Source organism: Sclerotinia sclerotiorum, genomic scaffold (assembly GCF_000146945.2).
Source record: "Sclerotinia sclerotiorum 1980 UF-70 scaffold_12 genomic scaffold, whole genome shotgun sequence".
NCBI classification, from domain to species: Eukaryota; Fungi; Ascomycota; class Leotiomycetes; order Helotiales; family Sclerotiniaceae; genus Sclerotinia; species Sclerotinia sclerotiorum.
The window spans coordinates 836158-858244 of record NW_001820824.1 but is presented as its reverse complement, the minus strand read 5'-3'; the positions used below and the strand labels follow the sequence as shown (position 1 = coordinate 858244).

The window sequence follows — 22087 nt, the reverse complement described above, 5'->3', positions numbered from 1 at the left end:
CTACTCAAGTTTTGCAAGATAGTTGTTTGGATACCAAAATATCTTGGGGAAGCCTTTGAATTTTGGTAGAACCTGTTAATTTTTTGTGGAGAGGGTGGGCGGGGAGGAGATTTATTTAAGTACTTGTGAAATTAAGCAATAGGTACGCTACTGAGGCTGTATTTAACTCAGCAAATTACAAATATACACGGTTAACATCTACGGTTTGTAACAAAGGCATTGTAGCCATTTGAGCGCGGTGTATCCTGGCTGGATAGGCGACCGCAGTACAGAGCGTGCGTTTCAGGAAGATCCGTGACTCAAAATACAATGAAGCTCAGTATATGGTGAGCGTATAGACGCCGCTACTTCTATTACTTCTATTGTTCGCGCGAGTGTACGCCTGTCAGATGAGACATTGCTGTTGAGCGTGACTCTGTACACGGCAACCTTAAAGAGCGTACTGAAACAGCCGTACCACCCGTAAAAAGTTGATATGGTAAGCAACTCTGCATTAATCTTGAATAGTGATGAATAATTAATTATGCAAGGGCATAGCCACTTTGTAAGTGAAGGGAGATTCTTTAGAGAGAGAAGACAGAAAATAAAGGGGCGGGATTTCTGATGTTTCTAGAATTCTAGAATTAGAATGGAAGGATGGCCTAGGTATGAGTGCAGATTAACTTTTTTGAAAGTCTATTCGCTTGTATTCGCCTCCTATAGACACAGTCCTATTCAAGAAGATCAAAGTGTTCTTGCTCCCATATATGTGTGTGTGTATCTTTGAAATTCAACTACACATTTGGGCGCTCTCTAAATAGCGGACAAAAGCTGTAGGAATATCTATTTCAAGGCTTAGGGTAAATTTGCACTTCTTTCCATCTTCACTAGTGGAATAGTAGGAGTGCATCCCTAATTATTATGAACGACATTGGTACAGTAACAGCATGAATCCTCTTATTACTTTATGGAAAGTGTCGGATGCAGGCTGTTTCTTCTTCTCTTAGCTCTTCTATGATGTATTGGTGCAAGGGTCTACTCCGTTTTGTAAGAATTATAGTGTATGATTAGAAAAATGGAAGCTAGAGATCGAGACGTATACAGAATTACATATAAGGAATCTATCTGGCTTGGCGGCAGGATGTTCTAGCTGGATTACTGTATGTGTGTGTCCGTATTTTACAGGTGTGCAGAGTATGTAACCTCCATTAAGAATAGTCTTTTTGAATCAATACGCATTGTTTTGTAATTGTTCTACGCGCAATTTTACATGAACATGTGTATAACTCAAACCAAAGAAACGCTCAATCATATATGGTTTAAGCGAGCACCAATGATCCTCAGCATAGCAAGTAGATGATAACTGCAATTCGGTAAGGATTATTATACTAGGGGATGCGGAAGTAGAAAGTGGAAGTCACGAATTAGATGCTTTATTTATAAGAGGAAAGAGCCTTGGCATCAATTACTGGAACTTACGGAATTTCTTTAAAATAGATGGCTGCTCCCTTACGCTGATAGTGATTTACACGCCAATTATCTGAGTAACCTACGAAATTCTTCTAGACACCCGTTTAGCATGTTTAGTTTCCTTTGTCTAAAATGACATCTTTATTTACCAAGTCAACGTATTCAGGGTCCTAAGCGAAGATATGAAAATTTTAATTCTAACCCCTTTTTATTCCGACGTATGAATTTCAAAATATGAACTCACAACTCACACTAGGTATTAGTATTATTTATCTTCACTGAGATTCTATTCCTCAAAACTTTGAAAGAGTTCTAAGTATAAGGTCGTATTGTTTTTATGGAGGGGCGACTCTCGTCAATGGCTAGATGTGATCCTGTAAACTATATACTATGTAGGTGCCTTATATTTTAGGCTTCAAATAGCCTACTGACGTCTTCAACAAAAGGGCTTTCCGCCTTTTAATAGTCGAACTCGTCTTCGTTGCATATTAAACTGCGCCAAAATTCTGCGTGATAGATGGCACCATAGGATTTAGCAAAACTTTTGACCAGTCACTCACACAAGATCAGCTTTCTCACAATCAAATAATTTCTAGTAAAGATCAAGCTGCGCAAAAAAATCCGCAACCCGCAACCCGCAGATATCCATGGATAATCCGCTTCGCATATTACCCATTAGAGTTATATCCTGCCCCACGGATTATCCATTCGGGTTTTAAATAATCCGTTCCAGTGATTTGCGGGTTTATTTGCAGATATTCCGCTCCTCGGACAACCCATTCAGATTTTTCATCATCCGCGGATTATCCACCAGAACGAGAATCCGCCCCACGGGGGCCCGTTACGCAGCCTAGTACTAAAGACTAGATGCTTCTAATATTATAGATATAGAGTCTGGCCCTTCTGAACCAATGACTTCAGTTACTAATTCTAAGACGGTCTATGCATGTATAAAGATATCACACATTGCGATAGGGAGCTAGCGGTAGATAAATCAAGCTGAATGTAGGCTTCATTGATGAGATAAAGGCTGATGGGGAAAGGTTTACACTCTTCCCGTTTTTGTGAAATTAGTATCGAGCATGACTGAGGTAGGATATTTCACGCGGTCCTGAATCGTTCCTCCCCTAGCTTTTTGATGGGCACTATGTGTAGACTTTATTTGATCTTCCCAATTGAAAGTTTAAAATGCTTGAGTCCATGAAAAGATGCCCTTCTTCATTGGCTCCATCTCATAGTAGTGCAACTGATACAATCAATCGAGTTAGGGAACATGGACTCATGGAACTAAATTTATTATCACCCATATGATTAAGACCAAACCATGAATAAAACATCGATTTAATTGTAAAGTATATGTATATTATGCTTACATGGCGCCCCTATACTGTTACGACGGGCTACACAACTACCAAGACACGTGATCACAAACGATCAGTAGTGATCATTAAGGATCACTAAGGATCACGATATAGGTGATCACTGGTGATCATGAAGGATCACCAGTGATCATAGAAGCATGAAGGACTATATAATCAAGATGGATTTCCTTTGTATAGAGCTTCGTGCTCAAGATCAATCATTTAGTATACTCTACTATTAGTTATGAATTGCATCATTGTCATTACTTAAGTCCCTGCTTGACGCCTAGTTATAAACCACTTCGAGAGCCTAGAGCACTTCCACGTGATCTAGACGGCAAACCTCGTAACATATACTGAAAGTTTATCAATTTATTTAATTATTATGATTCATAATAAAATATACTCTTTTAATTCAATGATAACTAATATATATATTTATACTTTTTACTTAATTAATCAAAATATTTAAAATAATAATTTTAAATATAATTTTAATAATAGTTTTTGTTAAAGTGAATGGTTCCTGCGTAGCACGTGCATAGGGCACTAGTCCTATTAGGGCTAGATTGAGAAGCTCTCTGTAGGAGAGCTTCGCACTTCCGTAGAACTTAGAAGAGTGATTAATCTACTAGACCAATATTACCTCAGTTCTGCTCTATCAGCTTCCCACTATTCCCTGTGTAAGGTCATTCCTTTTAACAAAATCTATATTTTCTTTCGATTAATAAAATTATTTAAAATAACAATCTTCAATTATAGAATCATATAAAGCAGGGAAATAATAATTCTCTCGAGAATAATGAGTATATTAGAGTATATTTTTAATCTATTGAAGGAAACAGAAGGTGAAGAGGGATCGGGCGGTTGGAAGCGAATGAGAATCATCTATACAAGTAGGAAGGACACCAAGTAATTACATCATAAAAGAATGAAAACAAGGCTGTAGATTTAGGAGTTCTTCCGTATTCAATAAAAATCACTAAAAGAATCCAGGTCAACTAACTCCCAGATTTTTGACACAAAAAGACTTCAAGCACAATCAATACCATCTTACCATCTTACCATTTCCTAAAATTTCCATAAAATCCCAAAAAGAAAATTCCACATCCACAGAATACATCACACTCTTCCCAAACATATTTGCACAATTTTTACAATTCAAGAACTATTTCCATCATCACAAGCACGAAATAAACTACGCAATGATCAGGTACCGAGACGAGGAATGGATTGGAGAACTTGCCCTGGTATGATTTTGATTCTGGATGATTTGGGATGAGTGATGGGTACGCTTTGCAATTGTATCTAGACGAACCAGAAATGTCTTTTCTCGGGAAGGTTTAGGGATATGACGGGGAGCGAGTACTCGTGGAATTCTCCGCGAAGGAATGGGATGGAGACATAGATAAATGGTTGGGGAGGTAGCCGGGGATTTGAAGCGGGAACGGGGAGCAGCGAGGAGAAGTGTAGGGATGAGTTCTAGAGGTCACTGATGTAGTAGCCGAAGGGATGTTAAAGCTAGATTATATCATTGTTCATGAAGCTATATCCTGGAACGTGTCATATCCTTGTTATACAGATGCTCAATGTAAATGTGGTATCAACCCAAACGCCATCGCTAAAACAATATTTCACAAGTTCTTTTCAGTGATTTATGCACTGAAAGAGGAGATGTAGTACTAGGAAACGTTAGAATGTAAATTTTGATGAATATTATGGGCCATACCGTTAGAACAGACTCGTCACCTTCATCATAGTTGTCAAGGTATACATATAGTATCAAGGCATGATCATTCACGAAACCTAAAATCATCAGTATGAATCATCAAGCTAGGAACGTGAAATACTCACAAGCAATTACTCTTCCACCAAGTCTTCCCACACTAAGTACCTTTCCCCAATCTCTTCCATCTATTCTAACGGTTGACCAAGCATCTGGGCCGGCAGCTTTAAGTCTCGTTGTTGGATGGTTTTCAATTTCGTCTTCTCCATCCTCCAATTGCCTTGGATCCAATTCCGGATTATTGAGACCTGTCCATACACTTGAGATATTCAGTGCATCCGTAACAATACTCAATCTCAAACTACCATGCATATTTGCGCTCAACTCCAACTTTGGTATATTTCCTCCACTGACTGCTCTTGTCCCACCAGATGCCGTGGCCATTGCAAGCTTCGTGAAACGTTCCGAGATAGCTTTCAACTGTATCAGAGAAGGCAGCATAATATGCGCATCCGGATCTCTAACCCTTGGCTCATGTATTCCTTCTACACTATCTGCCGTCAAAATACGTATCGGAATATCTTGGGTGACGATAGCTTCTCTGTCTCTTCTCAAACTCGCCTCGAGACTTTCTTCACGGAACCCTTCGTTGAATGGATCTGCTGCTCCACCTTCACCACCAAGAAAGTTTGCACTTTTTCCATGCGTCATAGTATTTGTAATAACTGTGAGAGATAAAACTGGCATTCCATCTCTTTTAGTGAGTCGTATTGAAGCAGATGACGCATTTATTGCGGATTTTAAAGCGCGATGGAGGGGCGGGAGGGGTAATTCTACGTTGATCGTGTTATCTGGAGCGGCGGATTGAATTGTGTAATCTTCAAATATCGAGTCAATAGAGAGAGACCTTTACTGGATTAGCATTTCAATTCAAAGTGTAATAATGCATTACTTACGCCCATACTTGAGTTCCTGTCTCAGGAATAATTGTGAATCGTACTCCATTGTCGTCCAGGCGTACCCAAGCTACTTTGCCAAGTGATGACAATGAAGCTGTGAGTTCTGAAAGTTTGTAAGTTGTGAGACCATTTTAATAGAGAGCCAAAAAATGATACTCACTGCTGAAAGTCTGAATATTCCGGACAGAAGTCTTAAAACGCATTTCGAATATTTGAAGCTGTTGCCTGCAACTTTTTGGAAGCTTAAAGTTTGAAGCTTGGAGCTTCGATAAGGATAAGGATAAGAATTCTGCTTATTAATCAACTCGACGACATCCCTCATTTACAAGATACATTTTGCAATCATCTTCATCTCACAAGTACAAGAGTTGAAATCAGGATCACCAACTTACAAAAAGCATTTTATTAGTCTCGTGGGACTAGCTGCAACCAAATCGTCCTTAATAGTCAAGAATAACTATTATCTGGCGAATGACAGAGTAAACAGTTGATGCTGAAATCAAACTGTCAAGACTCTCGCTATCTTACTGTCCGAATACCATCTCCCCTTTGCCATTACACTGTTCGGAGAAAGAGATCGAGTTAAAGACAAGAGTTAAACTGACTACAAGATTTATTGACTAAACATTCAAGTAATCTCTGTCCACAATCCCATCATAACCATATTAAAAAAAAACCTAATACCCTCGTATTATCAAAACACGTCACTCCCTATTTCTCAACTCTCCTTACATGTTTGTGTCCTTGTTTGTCTTCACGTCTCTCGCCGATCACATTTGTCCATCTTCGGACCTAGATTCTACCCGGATACGAATGTTCTGACAAGGACTAGCGATACCAGGGGATGACGATCTGCTTCCGTCTGGAACAAATTGTCTGGATTCAAACCAACGACGACCGGAATTGGCGAGTGGAGTTGAAGTACGTGAGACTAAACCCAATGATGGGATGGATTTTCCTGGGTTTGAATATCCAGCATATTTGAGCTCATGAGAGGATGCATTTCTTGTCATAGGGCCACCAACCGCACTCGGATTCGAGAATGATAAACCAGGAGAGCTTCTGGCTGTAAGCGCGTCCATATTTGCATTGCGTGGTGAGGCTGACCGTGGAGAGAATACACTGGCGCTTGGCGAACTTCTTGGCTCTGCAATTGCAAATCCAGAATTACCCGTCGCCAAACGACGTAAATCTGTACCTGATCCTGATGTTGTACGAGCATGTGTCAAAGGGGCGAATGTCATGTGTGGATCAGTTGCGTGACGACGAGGGCGCATCAGTGGAGAACCTTCACTCGTCGTAGTTCTCATGGGAGAACGGCCAACAGAAGGTCCGAATGGCGTTGGGGGATACACGTTTGCGCGCAATTGCCCCTCATGCCCATCCGAGGAGCTGATGTATGTTTGGCTGCCTGGAGTAGCGGGAGGTAAAACTACTCGAGGACGTGGATTAGTCGCGTCACGACCATTATCTGATCTCATCGAAACATCAACCCCAATATCATGACCAGGTACGAAATAAGGAGAATGGCCACCGACATGGCTTTCCATTTCTAGTTCCGGCGAGTAAACCACGCCACTGCTTGTGTAGTCATGTAATGGAACTCTTCTCTGCATCGATTGGTAAAGATCGGAGGATCCATATCGGTTTCCTTCTATAGGAACTGGATGAACATATGAATTGATAGGCCCGTTATAGGACATAAATACGACGTTAGATGGTAGGATTAGAGGATACGCCTCTTCGAGCCCAGGATAGATTGGTGCTTGTTGTCCATGGGTCGGCGTAAGGTGTGGAAACTCCTTCCCATTTGGTCCCAAGTACGTATGATCATCCTTGTGGTAAGGTTTGTAACTGGAATATTGACTCCCATCTTCATCGTAGCCGGGATAACTGCGATCGGCTTCTTCTTGGTAGCCATCTTGGATCTCCCGAGGTGCAGGTTGGCCCCACCAGCGTTCCTCATCACAATCATCCTCCCGATGCTGGTGATTACCATTTTGTGCGCTGCTAGTATTGTGATGGTTGCCACCACTCGCGAAATTTCTTCCACCGCGTGCGCTTTCACGTACATTTCCACGGCCATCACCACGTCCCTCGCCGCGTCCCTGTCCACGTCCAAAGTGCATGTCACGTCTTCCACGACGGTTTAGATGTTGGGTATATCCCCCACGCTCACCATAATGTTGGTTGCTTCGGCCGTTTTGTCGATCACTGCCTCGGTACGAATTGCCACCACGTCCTTGGTTTTGGCCTTGATTTGGTACTAGGACACCAAATCTGGTATCCGATGACAGACCAGGATGGGCCTCGCCAATAATGTCGGATTTATTGGTGGTGGAGTACATCGATGCCGTATTCGAGACATTGGCATAGTAACTCGGTACTTGAGTATATGTGTCACCGTTCGTGTAAACATGTTGATGAATCTCTCCTGTGTATGGAATGGTCCTAAAGCCCTTGAAGACATCGACCTCATCACCAACTTGATCATTGTGGCGGATTCGAACTGATTGGATATCCTTGATGGTAGTATCTATAAGAAGTACTTGCTGATAAAAGGGTTTGGTTGCATCAAATTCGTCAACTAAGTCCTAAAAGATTATTAGCTAATGTGCAAAATTCATAAAAGGAAGGTACGTACCCAAGGGCCAAATTCCAAGCAAGTTCCATTGTTATGAGTAATGAGGGATTGCGTGTCCTTACATCCAATCCTAGTATATTGCTATAATCTTGTTATTGTTTGAATTTGCACTCTGGCTTTGAAGTTACTTACCTGAGCTCTTCCTTCAGAGGGAGTAGCAGGGCGTCCTTGTACCAACAGACCCCATGAGTGGTGTTGGCGTTCCTCAACAATTGGCTTGACAGTAGTCATAGCTACGAAGGATAGGTATGATTGAGGATTTGAATGGATTATTATTTAATGGATCTGTTCGAGGGCCCTTTTTTGAGGGCCAAGTGAAGTAAATAATTATCCTTTGTGCTAGTCCGGTTTAGTGACCTATTGATTCGATGTAATTGATCTAATTAACAAAGTAATGAGAATAACTGATATTCATCATTAAACTCACGATTATGTCAGAGAAGCAGTGAATGCTGTAGTATGAATTAGAAATTCTTTTTGTGGCACCCAAGTGAGCAGATAGAAATTGAATCTTGTTGTGATCGTATTGTGTTCAAGCTGTGAAAACTCATTGCCTATTAGTCAATGCTCAACAAGAAATTTGGTTGGTAGCAACATTTTTGAAGATATTGATAAGACATTCGAAGATCTTGCAGTATCTTAAACGTATGGAAAAGGACGAAGGAGAAGAACTTGGACATACAAAAAAGTAAACGAAGCCACTATTGATTAATTGATTTGTCTTCTTTGCTGTAAGTTAATGTTTGTCAGTCAATGTCGAAGCGAGATGGAAATGGATTACTCCAATCTTGAAAGTGTCTGGGTTAAAAAATCCAATTTCTTGAAATGTTTTGTGCTTCAAGAGACTGTCAAGTAAAAAGAGGACAGTACTTACAAGGTCGAGCAACGAGCAACGAGCGATGGATAGAGAGCAATTTGAAAGCAAAATAGTAGCAAATTGAAAGGTTTCCGCTGGTTTCTTAAAATGGGTATTAGCCAAGGTCTCATTCAAATACTGTTGAAGTTGTCTGGACAAGATACTCCAAGGCAATGAAAGGTTTGAGCTTCAAGGATGGACAAGAGAGGATGTTAACACCTACAAGAAAAAGTAGAGAGAGGCTGTATTAGGTACTATTCATTTCCAATGCCATGTGCAGGGCAAGAGGCAAACAGAAAAAATTCTCAATATGTTAGAGGTTGGAAAGTATTACAAGTTTGAGGTTTTCTTGTTGAAAAAAAACTTGCAGAAAGCGAAAAAAAAATAAAATGAAATAGGTAACTCCTTTGCGTACCCAGAAAAGAATTGAGATTAAAGAAACATGGCAAAAAACTGGTCAGAACTACAGATAATAGCTCCTGGAAAAGAAGGCGGTGATGGTTTTGCTAGGTTGTGCGAATATTGTTATTATTGTTGTTGTTGTGGTGAGGAAGAAGATGAAACGTTCTCGGGAAATTATGAACGGGGAAGTTGTGGAGCCAAGAGATTGACTATGTCATGTTATTTGTCGGGCTCTATTAGATGAGTATCAACAAGCCGAAATTAGATGATTGGATAATAGATACGGCTGGGAGATTATAGACAAGGCTGGCCTTGAACTTGATCATGAAATATTTTGAGAGGACTAGGCTTAGAAAAGATGAGGATGGGAGGAGAATCAAAGAGTTACTATTGACACAATACCACCATATAGATGCTAGAAATGGTAGGTTTGGAGGAGTTACACCTATTAAAGTTAGGAAAATCTATTACCACTACGAAGATCTTAGGGCTGTTTTCCAATCCCGTACTGAGCTCCAAAGTAAGGTCATCATAGCTCTGCAGGAGAAAACTCAACGTCAGCTCACCTCAGGGGAAACAGCCTCGCTTATCAGATTCTGTGATCAACAACCTCGAATGAAATCAAGTCCTCCATGATTTCCTCGACTCGCAAAGATGTTCAGGAAGGATTCGATGATGATCCTGTGTTCGTGGTTGATATCCCGAGTTTCTCAGATGTTTAAGAGACTGTGATAGAACGGATTGATGGGTTGCAGGCTCCTAGTATCTTGTTAGAGTTGTGGACGGTATTTCTGTGGCTCGAGAGGTAGATGAGTCGGCAAATAGGAATGCGACAGCCTTATCATTCAGTGTATAGCATTAGGCCCTCTCCTACTTTTATTTAAGCCCAAAGTCCCAGGAATAATCTTGACTTCTTACTCGAGGTTTTAAAGGCGTAAGGACAGTGGAGAAACAGAATGGAGGGGCTATTTTATAGCTAGGCACTAGATAACTTTTTCTTGGTGGGGAAAGGGATGAAGTGACCCAGTATCGGGACGTAAATCGCACACATCTGTGTGCTATGCGCAGCCTAGCCTCGATTCAGTGAATAAATTCACCGGAAAATAGTGAAAATAAGGGTTAGTTTCATGGCCGAGGTAGTTTTAGTGACGAGATGAATGCTTGAAATTTGAGCCAAGATGGTTCATTATCAGGGTCTTTGGCTATTATGAGCAGGATGAGTGTGCTCAATACTTGCAATAGAAGGGCTAAATTATACGACTATGAGCGACATTAATATGGTGCATATTCAAGTAAAGAAGGGTGGTTATACCCGGATAAGAGAAATCAAGGCGGAAAAGTGGTATCGACAGCTGGATAGGAGAGAACCCCTCTCAGGAGTATGAATATTAACAGAATATACTCCTGACTTCGATGTTGAGACAGAGGAGTATGAAATCGATACTATAAGCAAATTGAAGTAGCAATTATGAAACTATTTATGGGAGTAAAGTAGTTGGTTACTCTTAAGATAAAATGAATAAGACTGTAAATTACAGGGGGGAGGATATTTAAGCGAGACAACAATCATAATACACCGTAGCATATACATTCGGTCGAAATCATGTCAAAGTGTACTTTGCAAGCAGGTGAATACATCTCAGTTAGAGGGACGAAATAAAAGATGACGAGTGATAGAAAGAGAAAATAGTAATTGATAGCCACAGGACGCGATCCAGCAGTGCTTAGAACACTACCCCTCCGTCTGATTCAAAGAATGGTAATCTGGACTAATAAGTCTAATACCCTACTTTCTGGCCACCCCTAATTCCGGCCACCTTTTTACACCAAAAATCGTAATTTTCACGTATTAATAACTTTACAATTAATATATATAATGTTACGACGGCGTAACATAACCCGCATCAGGTAACCAATTACTTAGCAGGATCATGTGACGAGTGTCACCTGATCCGAAAGCCGACCGACTTCGTGAGAATCGATCGTCCCTGAGAATCGATCGGCCCTTCAAGAGTCGATTGACTTGCAGAACACGAAGGTCTATATAGTCAAGATGGATTTCCTTTGTATAGAGCTTCGTGCTCAAGGTCAATCATTTAGTATACTCTACTATTAGTTACGAATTGCATATCATTATTGTCATTACTTAAGTCCCTGCTTGACGCCTAGTTATAAACCACCTCGAGAGCCTAGAGCACTTCCACGTGATCTAGAAGGCAAACCTCGTAACACTATCTATCTACCTACCCCTACTCACACAACTTCATCCCCATCCCAACACATGACCTCCCCATCCCCCAAATCTCCAAACCCCCCACGTGACACCCCACCCCACCCTTCCCTTTCTCATCCACATCCATCCCCTCATTCTTATACCCCATCTATCCTAATGACCATCCTCTAACCATCTAGCTACCTAGTATCTAATATCTACCTAGTATGTGTAACACACCTCTTCCTCAAACCACTGCACTACCTGCATGCCTGCATGCGTACATAAACCCGAATAAAAAAAAAACGCATCACATCATCCGCTTAATCATCCGCAGACCACCATCTCAGCTGGTATCAGGTCATCATACCGATTTTTAACACATTCACATATACATAGAGAGGGAGGGAGGGGGAGAGAGAGTCAGATTGCATTTTATAAATTACCTACCTACCTACCTAGGTATTATATGCATGCATGTATGTAGGTAGGTAGGTAGGTAGGTAGGTAGGTACTAGGGATAAAATGTTATATGTATTACACAGGTAAACTAAAATCAAGTTTATGTACCTACCTACCTAGCTAGGTATGCAAGAATGTCTGGTGCGGTGTCAGGATGACTGTGTTTTTCTCGTGAAGGAGTATTTTTAAAAGTCGGAATGGACGGATGATCTACTGGTTGGTTTTGTTTGTTCTATATGTATATGAAGAGGATGGATGGATGTATGAGTAATTTTTGTTTTGTTGAGTGGACAGATGAAATCTTCTATGTTTATTCATTTCCTATCATTGTCTTCCTCGCGCATCTTTTTCTTTATGGGTGTTCCATTTATCAAGATGTGCTCAACAAAGTCGCAGTCAATCATATCGTCATCGTCAGCTTCTGATTCAGATTCGGCGGAAATTCCTTCACAGCGTTGTACAATATGTAATGAAGATATTGGTTCTTCTCGTGGCGATGGAGAAGTCGAAATCGCATTTGTTCTTCCTTGTTCACATGTCTTCGGCTCTGCATGTATTTTGCGGTGGCTAGAAACAGATTCTCCACATCAAAATTGCCCACAATGTCGAAGAAAAATGGTCTATACCGAATGTGGACATTTGATAAGACCATGTGAGGTGACAAGTGCTCCGAAGTGTGTGAAGGTGGCAGATATGCCAAAAAGGTGTTTAGCGTGTAGAGGTCCAGAGGGTGAACTTAAGACTGAGGTGGAGATGTTATTAAAGCGGGCCGAGGCGGAGCAAAGAGCTTTGAGAGCGATGAAGCTGCATTTTCCAGGCGTTTGGGGTGAGATGTGTAGAGAGACCGTGCGGACTGTGGGGAATAGAGTGGAGGAGTCAAAGGAAGTGTTGAAGCGAGATATTGAACGGCTCTGCCGGAAATATGAGGAGAGTGGAAATAGGGAGCAATGGTGATTTATTCCTGCGAATGGTGCGATATATGGGATATGTTGGATACATCTCGAGGTTGGAATCATGAATCAATTGATCGATTCTGTGCGTGGTGCGATGAATATTTACATCCCGGATGAGCCGAAAGGAGGAACAGTCGCAATCGATACCCGCGAACGAAAACATTCGACAATGTTAAATATCCCGGATCAGTCATTCTCTTTCCATATCACCGGCGGCGGTTTTTTGGTTGGAAGGTAATCGTTATTTGCAGTGCGAGAATGTTGCGAGAATCTCCGTTTTCAACACGTTGATTAATAGAATAGACATTAATTGTAGAGAAATAGAAGCTCATCAGACCCATCTTCCGTATTTGTATCATCGCGTTATCACTCCACTCAAGCGTCTATCCGTTCTATCGTCTTCATCACTACTGTCGTCCTTAAACCCTTCTTCTAAATCTCGACTTAATCTTCCACCATCTTCATGTCTGCCTCTTCGTGCATCAAGCGATAATGCTTCTCGTCGATTATCATCCACATCGAAAAGTTCCTCGCCATCCTCATCATCAAAATCAACACTATCCTGTGCGCTTATTCGATTTCGATTGAAGTCCGCTCTCCATGAATTTGGAAATATTGATCTAACCACTGCAGCTTGTGCTCGTTGTCGTAAACCTGTAGTTCGCGTTGAGATAGTATCTAATGGGAGGTATTGACCAGCTCGCGCTCGATAACGTTTCCATACTGGAACGATGACGAATGATATCAGGAGGTAAAGAATAAGTGAAATGATTGCTGGTACCAATAAGGTCTGCGAAAACAAATGTTAGCTTTGGTTAGTCGAGAAGGAAGTCCGAGGTAATTCATCAATAACCTTTAGTAATGACCATGTGGAAACCATGGTTGAAGTTGTAGGAGTATCTTCGTTTCCAGCAGAATTAGGTGCAGGATGGGGTATATATGGGACTGATGCTCCCCCGTTTAAGGCTGCACGAGATTGCCACGCGTTCGTCATAGGATGGCACAATGTGAGTATTTCGGTAGCGTTACCGTTACCTAGAAAGTCGATGCGGAATGGGAAAAGTGATGAGGTTGGAAGATTCTCCCGTAAAGAGAGAGTTACCGATACTAAACCCTACCGAAATTGAAGTAAGGTCCAATACGGGAATGGGTAGAAATAAATCATCCACAATTGGTCAATAAATGAACGGATAATTAAGGTTACGATCCGTTAGCTCTCCTTTCTTTTCCATTGGCAGTGAGTGTTATGGGAATGTAAGATACGTTCGGCGGTTACAGGCCGTTTCAACATTTGACAGTGACAAATCAAGATCTTTGGTTAGAAATGTATGGGTAAAACGACGGATGGATGACTGATGTGTATGTTAGATGTTAGGCTCATTGTGCTATTATTAGGCTACATGGTAAAGTACCTGGGTCGTAATAAGCAGTCTGAGTTCCTGTTCTTTGATTGAGTGGTTCTATTAAAAATGGCATTTCATTTGGTACCCACCAAAATCCGATACTAGTACTCTGTATCTAGATCATAACATTCTTCAATGTCTCAAACGGAATTTTATAATGAAGTAGGTGTCTTTGAGGTCAGAAGTCTCATGTAAATTTTCAATGAATTAATTCCTTGTTATTCTCCTCTTTCAGATGTGCGATTTATCTTTATCTTAATCTGGGTGAGATAGTAAAGAGTGGTGTAGTATAATACACACACCGGATCGGAGTAGGTGCACTATCCTTATCGGATTCTTTTCTTCATTGAGGATTTGCCTATCAATACCTAGGTATCTGAACCAAGTCCGATCTTCCGAGCCAGCCCAGCCAGCCCAGCCAGCCCGGCCAGCCCAAAGCCCACCATCAAAAGACACAAAGTACTCCATAGGTCCATACGACAAGAAAATCAATTAATAGGTCAGAACATTCACACCCACCCGTTCAGTCAAGTTCCCCATCCAACCTATCTGACTCCTCCTACACCCTAAAGCTCTTTTGTTTAAGGGGTTTTATTTTAGTACATACACCTATACTCACGTACTCACATACTCACATACATACTGTCAGCTTCTTTCAACTTCTTACCTTTCTTGTTTATTCGGATGTTAGATTTTTAATCTAATAATTTAAACCATACTCAACACTCATTTGCTTTCTCTTCATTCCCTTTGCCGTCGCTTTTCTTTCTTCCCTTTTCTCTCTTTTTTTTTTCCTTCTCTCTTTTTGGCGACTGTCGTTGTTGTTATTGTCGTTGTTGATACCCCAATTTCAATCACACAGTGCTCCACAGCTAAATCGCACAGGATTCTTTTCCTTGAAATACTGGCTTCTATCGGCATCCATTCATACAGTGGTCTGTGGGTCAAGGGCAAAGTGTTTGATGTACTCGCAGCAACACCGAGTGAGGAAGTAGTTTCAGCCTTTCGAAACGATCGTTGAGGTTCGACCAGGGGCGAATAGAGTTTTGCGACAGGAGTGTGGGCAGTTGTTGGGTTCTCCAGTTTGTTTCTGCTGGATTTACAGATTCAGTTACACCTTGACTTCAAAAGTGGTGCCGAAGAAATCCATATTTCCACTGGTAAGTGCGTCCAATTTTTTGCCATCTCAAAGCTTCCTCTTGTACATGCACTATGGGTCGTACGTACACTGGGGAAGTGAACCTGCCAGTGTCGCAGAATTCAGTACACACTCATGCTAATCATTCCTTTCCGTAGTGCGACCGAGTTTGGGATCTGCCAGGGTAATACTAATATTGGATCGACTCCTCTCGAACTGGACCTACTCTCGCAGTGGATCGACTTCTCCAACAATTGGCAAAGAACATGATGTGAATGTTCACAATACCTAGGGACATTGATGATCAAAACAAGACTTTGCAGTATTGGGACGGATAGAAGACAGCGCGACGAAAGTGCGAACAACGACAATCAATCATGTCATCTTCTGGCAAATCCTCCTTCTTTTCGAGGAATAGGAAGGATAAAAGAAATGCCAGTGACGAAGGACGACAACTTTCTTCTGCAGGTACAGGAAACAACGATGCAGCAAGTGGCAGAGGGTCGACGTCTTCAAGACATGCTAGAATGTCCTCTGTTGCCTCGGAAGATACTCCTGGATCGCCTGGTGCAGACTTGACGGGGATTAATATGATGGCGGGTGTAATTACTTCAATTCCATACGACAGTGTAATGGCGGATGGTAGATCACCAATACCAGTGGATTATCTACCCAGGAGCGATCAGATGCCATTAAGAAGGGAACCACTCCCACATCATTTGAATATGAATGGAATGGATTTTCATCAGTACCCCGCTTCAGACACAGCATCTATTAATGGCAGTTCACATCCCACAGGCCCGCGAGCTCCACCGGTGGGAAATGTAACAATGGCATCAACTGGAAATCGTACAGCTCAGTTACAGCAGTGGGGCCCCAATAGGACCAGTATTGCAAGCACGGTAAATGGAAGTCACAATTCAAGATACGATTCCTATTCTACAAATCAATCCTCGAATTATGGCGGTCGCGTATCCTTCGATCAACAAAGTGTGGATTCGATGACGGAAAGATCCAGCGTTCTTTCATCAGGGAGCTCCTCAAAAACAGCTTTACCAGGTTCCTATTCGAATAGTTCGTTATCGCCGTCATATCAACCAGGTGCCGGGAAAGACACTCCACGTCTGACAAAATTACCTCAACATCTTAGCACAGGATATAGTTCGCCAACGGTCGCTTCGCCGGATGGATTTAAACTCAACAAACCAAACGATGACAGGGTTATTGAAGAGCAATTCTTATCATTGATGCAGAAACGAGGATGGCACAATTTACCAGATCAAGCGCGCCGGCAAATGATGGCATACACACCCGCGAAGAAATGGACTCTGGTACATCAAGATCGCTTAACCGAATGGCAAGGAGAACAAAAGAGACGAACGAACGCCAAGCACACGGGTCAATATGGTTCTGCTATGGAAATGCTCCTCAATGCGGAGGAGGAAGGAACTCCAGAATGGTTTGTAAGGAAAGTCATGGATAATAGCATCTCGGCAAAGCAATTACAGAGTCTCGCAGTAAGCCTTCGGACGCAACCAATTGGATGGGTGAAAACCTTTGTGGAATGTCAGGGTCAGGTTGCTTTAACTAATGTACTCGGAAAAATTAACCGGCGACAAGCTCAGGGACCAACTGGGCCAGAAGGGTCAATTAGTGACAAGGATCTGGATAGGGAATATGATATCTGCAAGTGTCTGAAGGCTTTGATGAACAACAAATTCGGTGCCGACGATGCTTTACAACATCAACAAGTCATTGTGGCTTTGGCCACATCCCTGGTATCTCCCAGGATCCCAACGAGAAGGGTTGCCAGTGAAGTTTTGACTTTCTTGTGTCATTGGGCAGATGGGCAGGGTCATTTGAAGGTCGTTCAGGCCATGGACTATGTGAAAAATCAACAGGGTGAAAATGGACGTTTCGATGCATGGATGCGTGTTGTTGAAGTCACAGTTGATGGGCGAGGAAAGATGGGAAGTCTTGTGGGTGCTAGCGAGGAGGTTAGAAGTGGTGGTGCGGGCATGGAGAATCTACTCATGGAATATGCTTTGACGACTATGTTCTTGATTAACATGATCGTTGATGCTCCCGAGAGGGATTTACAGCTTCGTGTTCACATTCGAGCTCAGTTTACAGCATGCGGTATCAAGCGGATTCTTACGAAGATGGAAGGTTTCCAATACGATGTCCTCGACAAGCAAATTGAAAGATTTCGTACAAATGAGGCGATTGATTATGAGGATCTTCTCGAGCGTGAGAATAGTAGCATAAAGGATAGTATTGAAGGGGATATCAAAGATCTCACTGACCCGACTCAAATTGTCGATGCTATTATGCAAAAGGTTCAAGGAAGTAGAACTCAAGATTACTTCGTCTCTGCATTGCAACATCTTCTCCTCATCAGAGATAGCGACAGTGAGGAACGACTAAGAATGTTTCAACTCGTGGATTCTATGCTTAGTTATGTCGCTATGGATAGGAGGCTTCCTGACATGGACCTAAAGCAGAGTCTCAATTTCACGGTACAGAGTCTTTTGGATAAATTACACACAGATTCTGAAGCACGACAAGCACTCGATGAAGCTCTTGAAGCTCGCCAGATTGCCGATTCAGCAATGGCTGAAAGGGATGAAATGAGAGCTAGAATTGAACTTGGTGCGGATGGACTTGTGGGGAAATTGCAAAAACAATTAGATGAACAAGCACAAATCATAGAGGTCCAGCGAAGACAAATAGATGCACTGAAGGGTGAGATGGAAAATATTCAAACGGTTCGTGCTAAAGAAGCTCAAAGGAATGAGCTTGAAACCAGAGAATTGTACCTCATGCTCCGCGATGCACAAGATATTGCCGCATCCAATGCTTCGAAGGGTGGGGCTGGATTGGGCGAGACTGATCCTTCACATATGAAAGGTATTTTGGATCGCGAACGACTTATGGATCGTCTCGAAATGCAAATTGAGAGACAAAAGACCCAGTATAAGCTTGAAGGTAGAGTATGGGGTGATGCAGCCGGTCCTTCTGATCGATTGAGAGCACTTCGTGAGGAAATGGACGGTGTAGATCGTAGGTCGGGTGGAGGTCTCGGAGTTCCACCTGGAGATTACAGTCACGGCATCCTTGGAAACGTAACGAGGTCGACTAAGATACCTAGAAAACCAATTGGCGCTGAAGGTTTCTCTGAAGGCTCTGACATGGAAGACGAAGACGGCATGGTTTATGAAAAGCCTCGTGTTGTCAAGCTAAGAAGACCCAAGCAATCCAAGGGCTACTTAGACGAGACCACCATCGCAAAGTCAAACGTTACGATGCTAGCGATGATGATGATGATGATGATGATGAGAGATGATGATACGACGGACTTCACACCAAGTTCGAGTCGGCCACAAAACTCACGTGATGAGAATCTTCAAAGGTCGATGACCAAAGTCCCGGGATTCAATGGACCCCTCCACTCACACCTCCACTATGCCGAGACAAGGTCTCCAGGATTCAATGAGCCAGCTCCTCCACCTCCTCCACCCCCTCCTCCAGGTATGAATGCACCAGTTGCCCCCGGATTTGGTGGGCCTCCACCTCCTCCACCCCCTCCACCACCCCCTGGTATGCCTGGTATGCCTCCACCGCCACCTCCCCCGCCGCCGCCTCCTGGAATGCCTGGCAAGATGAGTGGACACTTCTTAGCACAACCATCTTACAATGCTGCACCAACGCTTGGTATGGGTTTTGCGAGATCGAAGAAGAAGCTCAAGGTTATTCATTGGGAGAAGGTCGATACTCCTATGACAACGCATTGGGCTGCTCACACACCTACAGCAGCAGAAAAGGAAGCGAAGTATGCAGAACTTACTCGCAAGGGTGTTCTTGATGAAGTTGAAAAGTTGTTCTTGGCAAAGGAAATTAAACAAATCGGAAAGAGCAACAAGGCCAAGCCAGACAAGAAACAGATCATTTCAAATGAACTTTCGAAAACATTCCGTGAGTCCAATGCAATATTCACAAAAGTGACAGCAAAGCTAACGTACCATAGAAATTTGCCTCTCGAAGTTCTCCTCATTAAGTCCGGATAGAATTGCACAAATGATTATTCATTGTGACAAAGACGTCTTGGACAATCCTGTGGTGATGGAGTTCTTGATAAGAGACGACATGTGCAATATCCCTGAAAATACTGCCAAGCTTATGGCGCCGTATAGCAAAGACTGGACTGGACCTGATGCAAATAAGGAGAACCGAGAATCAGACCCGAGCGAATTAACTCGGGAAGATCAAATCTATCTACAGACAGCCTTCGAATTACGTCATTACTGGAAATCTAGAATAAGAGCACTTTCCCTTACACGTACTTTTGAACAAGAATATGACGAGATTTCCGACAAGCTCAAACAAGTTGTGGCTGTTTCCGAATCATTGAGAGACTCGGTTTCCTTGATGAATGTTTTGGGGTTGATTCTTGACATTGGTAATTACATGAACGATTCCAACAAACAAGCGAGTGGTTCCAAATTGAGTTCCCTTAGCAAGATTAGGAATGGGCCAGGGATGACAAGAATGAGTCAACATTCCGCTGATCTGGTGGAGCGTATTGTCCGTACACAATATTCTGAATGGGAAGGCTTCACTGATGACATTGGTGGCGTTGTCACAGCACAGAAGTTGAATGTTGAGCAATTACAACAAGATGCTAAACGATATATTGACAATGTCAAGAACGTTCAAATGTCACTTGACTCGGGTAATCTCAGTGACCCGAAAAAATTCCATCCACAAGATCGTGTTAGTCAAGTTGTTCAACGATCAATGAAGGATGCGAGAAGGAAGGCCGAACAGATGCAACTGTTTTTGGAAGAGATGATTAGAACTTACGATGATATCATGGTCTTCTATGGTGAAGATTCTGCTGACGAGAATGCAAGAAGAGAATTCTTCGCCAAGCTTGCTATTTTTGTAACCGAGTGGAAGAAATCGAAAGAAAAGAACATGGCTCTGGAGGCCACACGCAAGCGCAACGAGGAATCGATGAAACGGAAGCGAGCACAGATAAATGTTGGGGCTACAGCAGCTGCTGGACCACCTTCACCAAGTTCCACAGGTGCTATGGACTCCTTACTTGAGAAATTACGAGCTGCCGCACCCCAAGCTCGTGATCAAAGGGATCGAAGACGAAGAGCACGATTACAAAATCGTCACCAAGTTCGTGTTGCATCTGGTCAGAAAATTCCTGATCCAGATGAAATCCCAGAAGCCGAAGTAGGACTCAATAATGTTGAATCGGTCAAAACAGAAGGTTTATTAAGTCCTGATTTACCGCCACCGAAGGAGGTTGATAATGAAACCGATGATGTCGCTGACAGAGCGGCACAACTATTACAGGGAATGCGTGGAGCGGATGGTGTCGATGAAGGGGAAGGAGATACCACTAGAAGGGATAGTGCTAGAAGATCAAGGCGAAGAAATAATGCAGAGGAGGAAAGAAATGAACGAAGAAGGCGTAGACAAAAGGCTAGTAGTGCATCTGAAACTGCTACACCCGGTGCAGAAGAAGATACGGCTACTGAAGAAGTAAAAACAAAGGAAACTACGATCCTCGTACCAGGTTCACCATTATCGGAAGATGGTGATAGAATACTTACTCCTACGATGATTGTTAGTCCGCCTGAAGTTACGGAAGCGGAGGGTTCCCCACAAAAGCCGATTGAGTTGGATGATTAAAATGTGGATGTCGAACGTGGATTGTGAAGAGATGAGATGTGAAATGAGAATTAAGGCTTTTTAATGTCTAGTGATTCAATGGAGGATCCTTTTATAGTGGGATGCTTCTTGTACCTTATTTTCTTGACTGGTCTGGATGGGAGAAGGGGATGATGCCACAATGGCTTCGGGTGTGGATGGTTGAAAGGGGTATGGAAAGGGATGGTGGGGATAGATGGATGGAATAGCGGAGGAAATGGAAGGAAAGATAAGGGAAGGATGGATGAGGGGAGTTAAGAGAATCCTCATTTCTGCATAGCGTGCGTCGTGAATGGTTATCGGTACTACCGTTTCTCTTTTCTTTCAGTCATTTTTTTTATAGCTTTGAAGATTATTACAGTCTGGATTTTGTGTCTGGGCGACTGGACGAATGGATGGATGGATGGAGATAGATTAGCGGATGAGAGAAGACCGTGAGGATGCTGGAAAACGGAGTGAGGAGTATTTAGTAGTGTGTGTGTGTATAGTGAGGGGTGATGAAAGTATACATTACATTGTTCTATTTAATTACAATGAGATGAGTTGAGTTGAGTTGTGCATATATATTATATGTATAAATTAATTTTTTTGATGTGATGTGATGTTGTGATGTGGGTTTTAGGGTGTATTATGGAGATTGAGTGGGAGTAGGAGGCCCGGTGAGGGGTGGGTGCGAGGGGTGCGGGGTACGGGGTCTTGAGGTGAGGGTGAGGGTAGGTGTGGAAAATAAGGGTGATTTGTAGTTTGTAGATGATGCGGAGGGGAATATTTTTTATAAGTAAATACTAGTGGAGA

General features: G+C 42.4%; 7 protein-coding genes across 7 annotated transcripts; 4 read left to right on the top strand and 3 right to left on the bottom strand.

The window, feature by feature from the left end:
• Window positions 1–4465: 4465 nt before the first annotated feature.
• SS1G_08991 (hypothetical protein) lies at window positions 4466–5698 on the bottom strand (the record flags this gene model as incomplete). Its single annotated transcript, XM_001590177.1, has 5 exons — window positions 4466–4492; window positions 4540–4616; window positions 4665–5443; window positions 5493–5589; window positions 5656–5698. The coding sequence occupies 5 exons, from the start codon at window positions 5696–5698 to the stop codon at window positions 4466–4468; spliced, it is 1023 nt and encodes a 340-aa protein (XP_001590227.1).
• Window positions 5699–6265: 567 nt separating this feature from the next.
• SS1G_08990 (predicted protein) lies at window positions 6266–8370 on the bottom strand (the record flags this gene model as incomplete). Its single annotated transcript, XM_001590176.1, has 3 exons — window positions 6266–8089; window positions 8140–8220; window positions 8272–8370. The coding sequence occupies 3 exons, from the start codon at window positions 8368–8370 to the stop codon at window positions 6266–6268; spliced, it is 2004 nt and encodes a 667-aa protein (XP_001590226.1).
• Window positions 8371–9437: 1067 nt separating this feature from the next.
• Window positions 9438–9641, top strand: SS1G_08989 (predicted protein; the record flags this gene model as incomplete). The annotated part of the gene is made up of 1 exon (XM_001590175.1): window positions 9438–9641. One exon carries the CDS (start codon window positions 9438–9440, stop codon window positions 9639–9641), a length of 204 nt encoding a protein of 67 aa, XP_001590225.1.
• A 388-nt stretch (window positions 9642–10029) lies between these two features.
• Window positions 10030–10119, top strand: SS1G_08988 (predicted protein; the record flags this gene model as incomplete). The annotated part of the gene is made up of 1 exon (XM_001590174.1): window positions 10030–10119. One exon carries the CDS (start codon window positions 10030–10032, stop codon window positions 10117–10119), a length of 90 nt encoding a protein of 29 aa, XP_001590224.1.
• Window positions 10120–12686: 2567 nt separating this feature from the next.
• On the top strand, window positions 12687–13025 carry SS1G_08987 (predicted protein; the record flags this gene model as incomplete). Its single annotated transcript, XM_001590173.1, has 1 exon — window positions 12687–13025. One exon carries the CDS (start codon window positions 12687–12689, stop codon window positions 13023–13025), a length of 339 nt encoding a protein of 112 aa, XP_001590223.1.
• A 354-nt stretch (window positions 13026–13379) lies between these two features.
• On the bottom strand, window positions 13380–13904 carry SS1G_08986 (hypothetical protein; the record flags this gene model as incomplete). The annotated part of the gene is made up of 2 exons (XM_001590172.1): window positions 13380–13814; window positions 13878–13904. The coding sequence occupies 2 exons, from the start codon at window positions 13902–13904 to the stop codon at window positions 13380–13382; spliced, it is 462 nt and encodes a 153-aa protein (XP_001590222.1).
• A 2038-nt stretch (window positions 13905–15942) lies between these two features.
• Window positions 15943–21274, top strand: SS1G_08985 (hypothetical protein; the record flags this gene model as incomplete). Its single annotated transcript, XM_001590171.1, has 3 exons — window positions 15943–17082; window positions 17191–19540; window positions 19593–21274. 3 exons carry the CDS (start codon window positions 15943–15945, stop codon window positions 21272–21274), a joined length of 5172 nt encoding a protein of 1723 aa, XP_001590221.1.
• Between the last annotated feature and the right edge of the window lie 813 nt (window positions 21275–22087).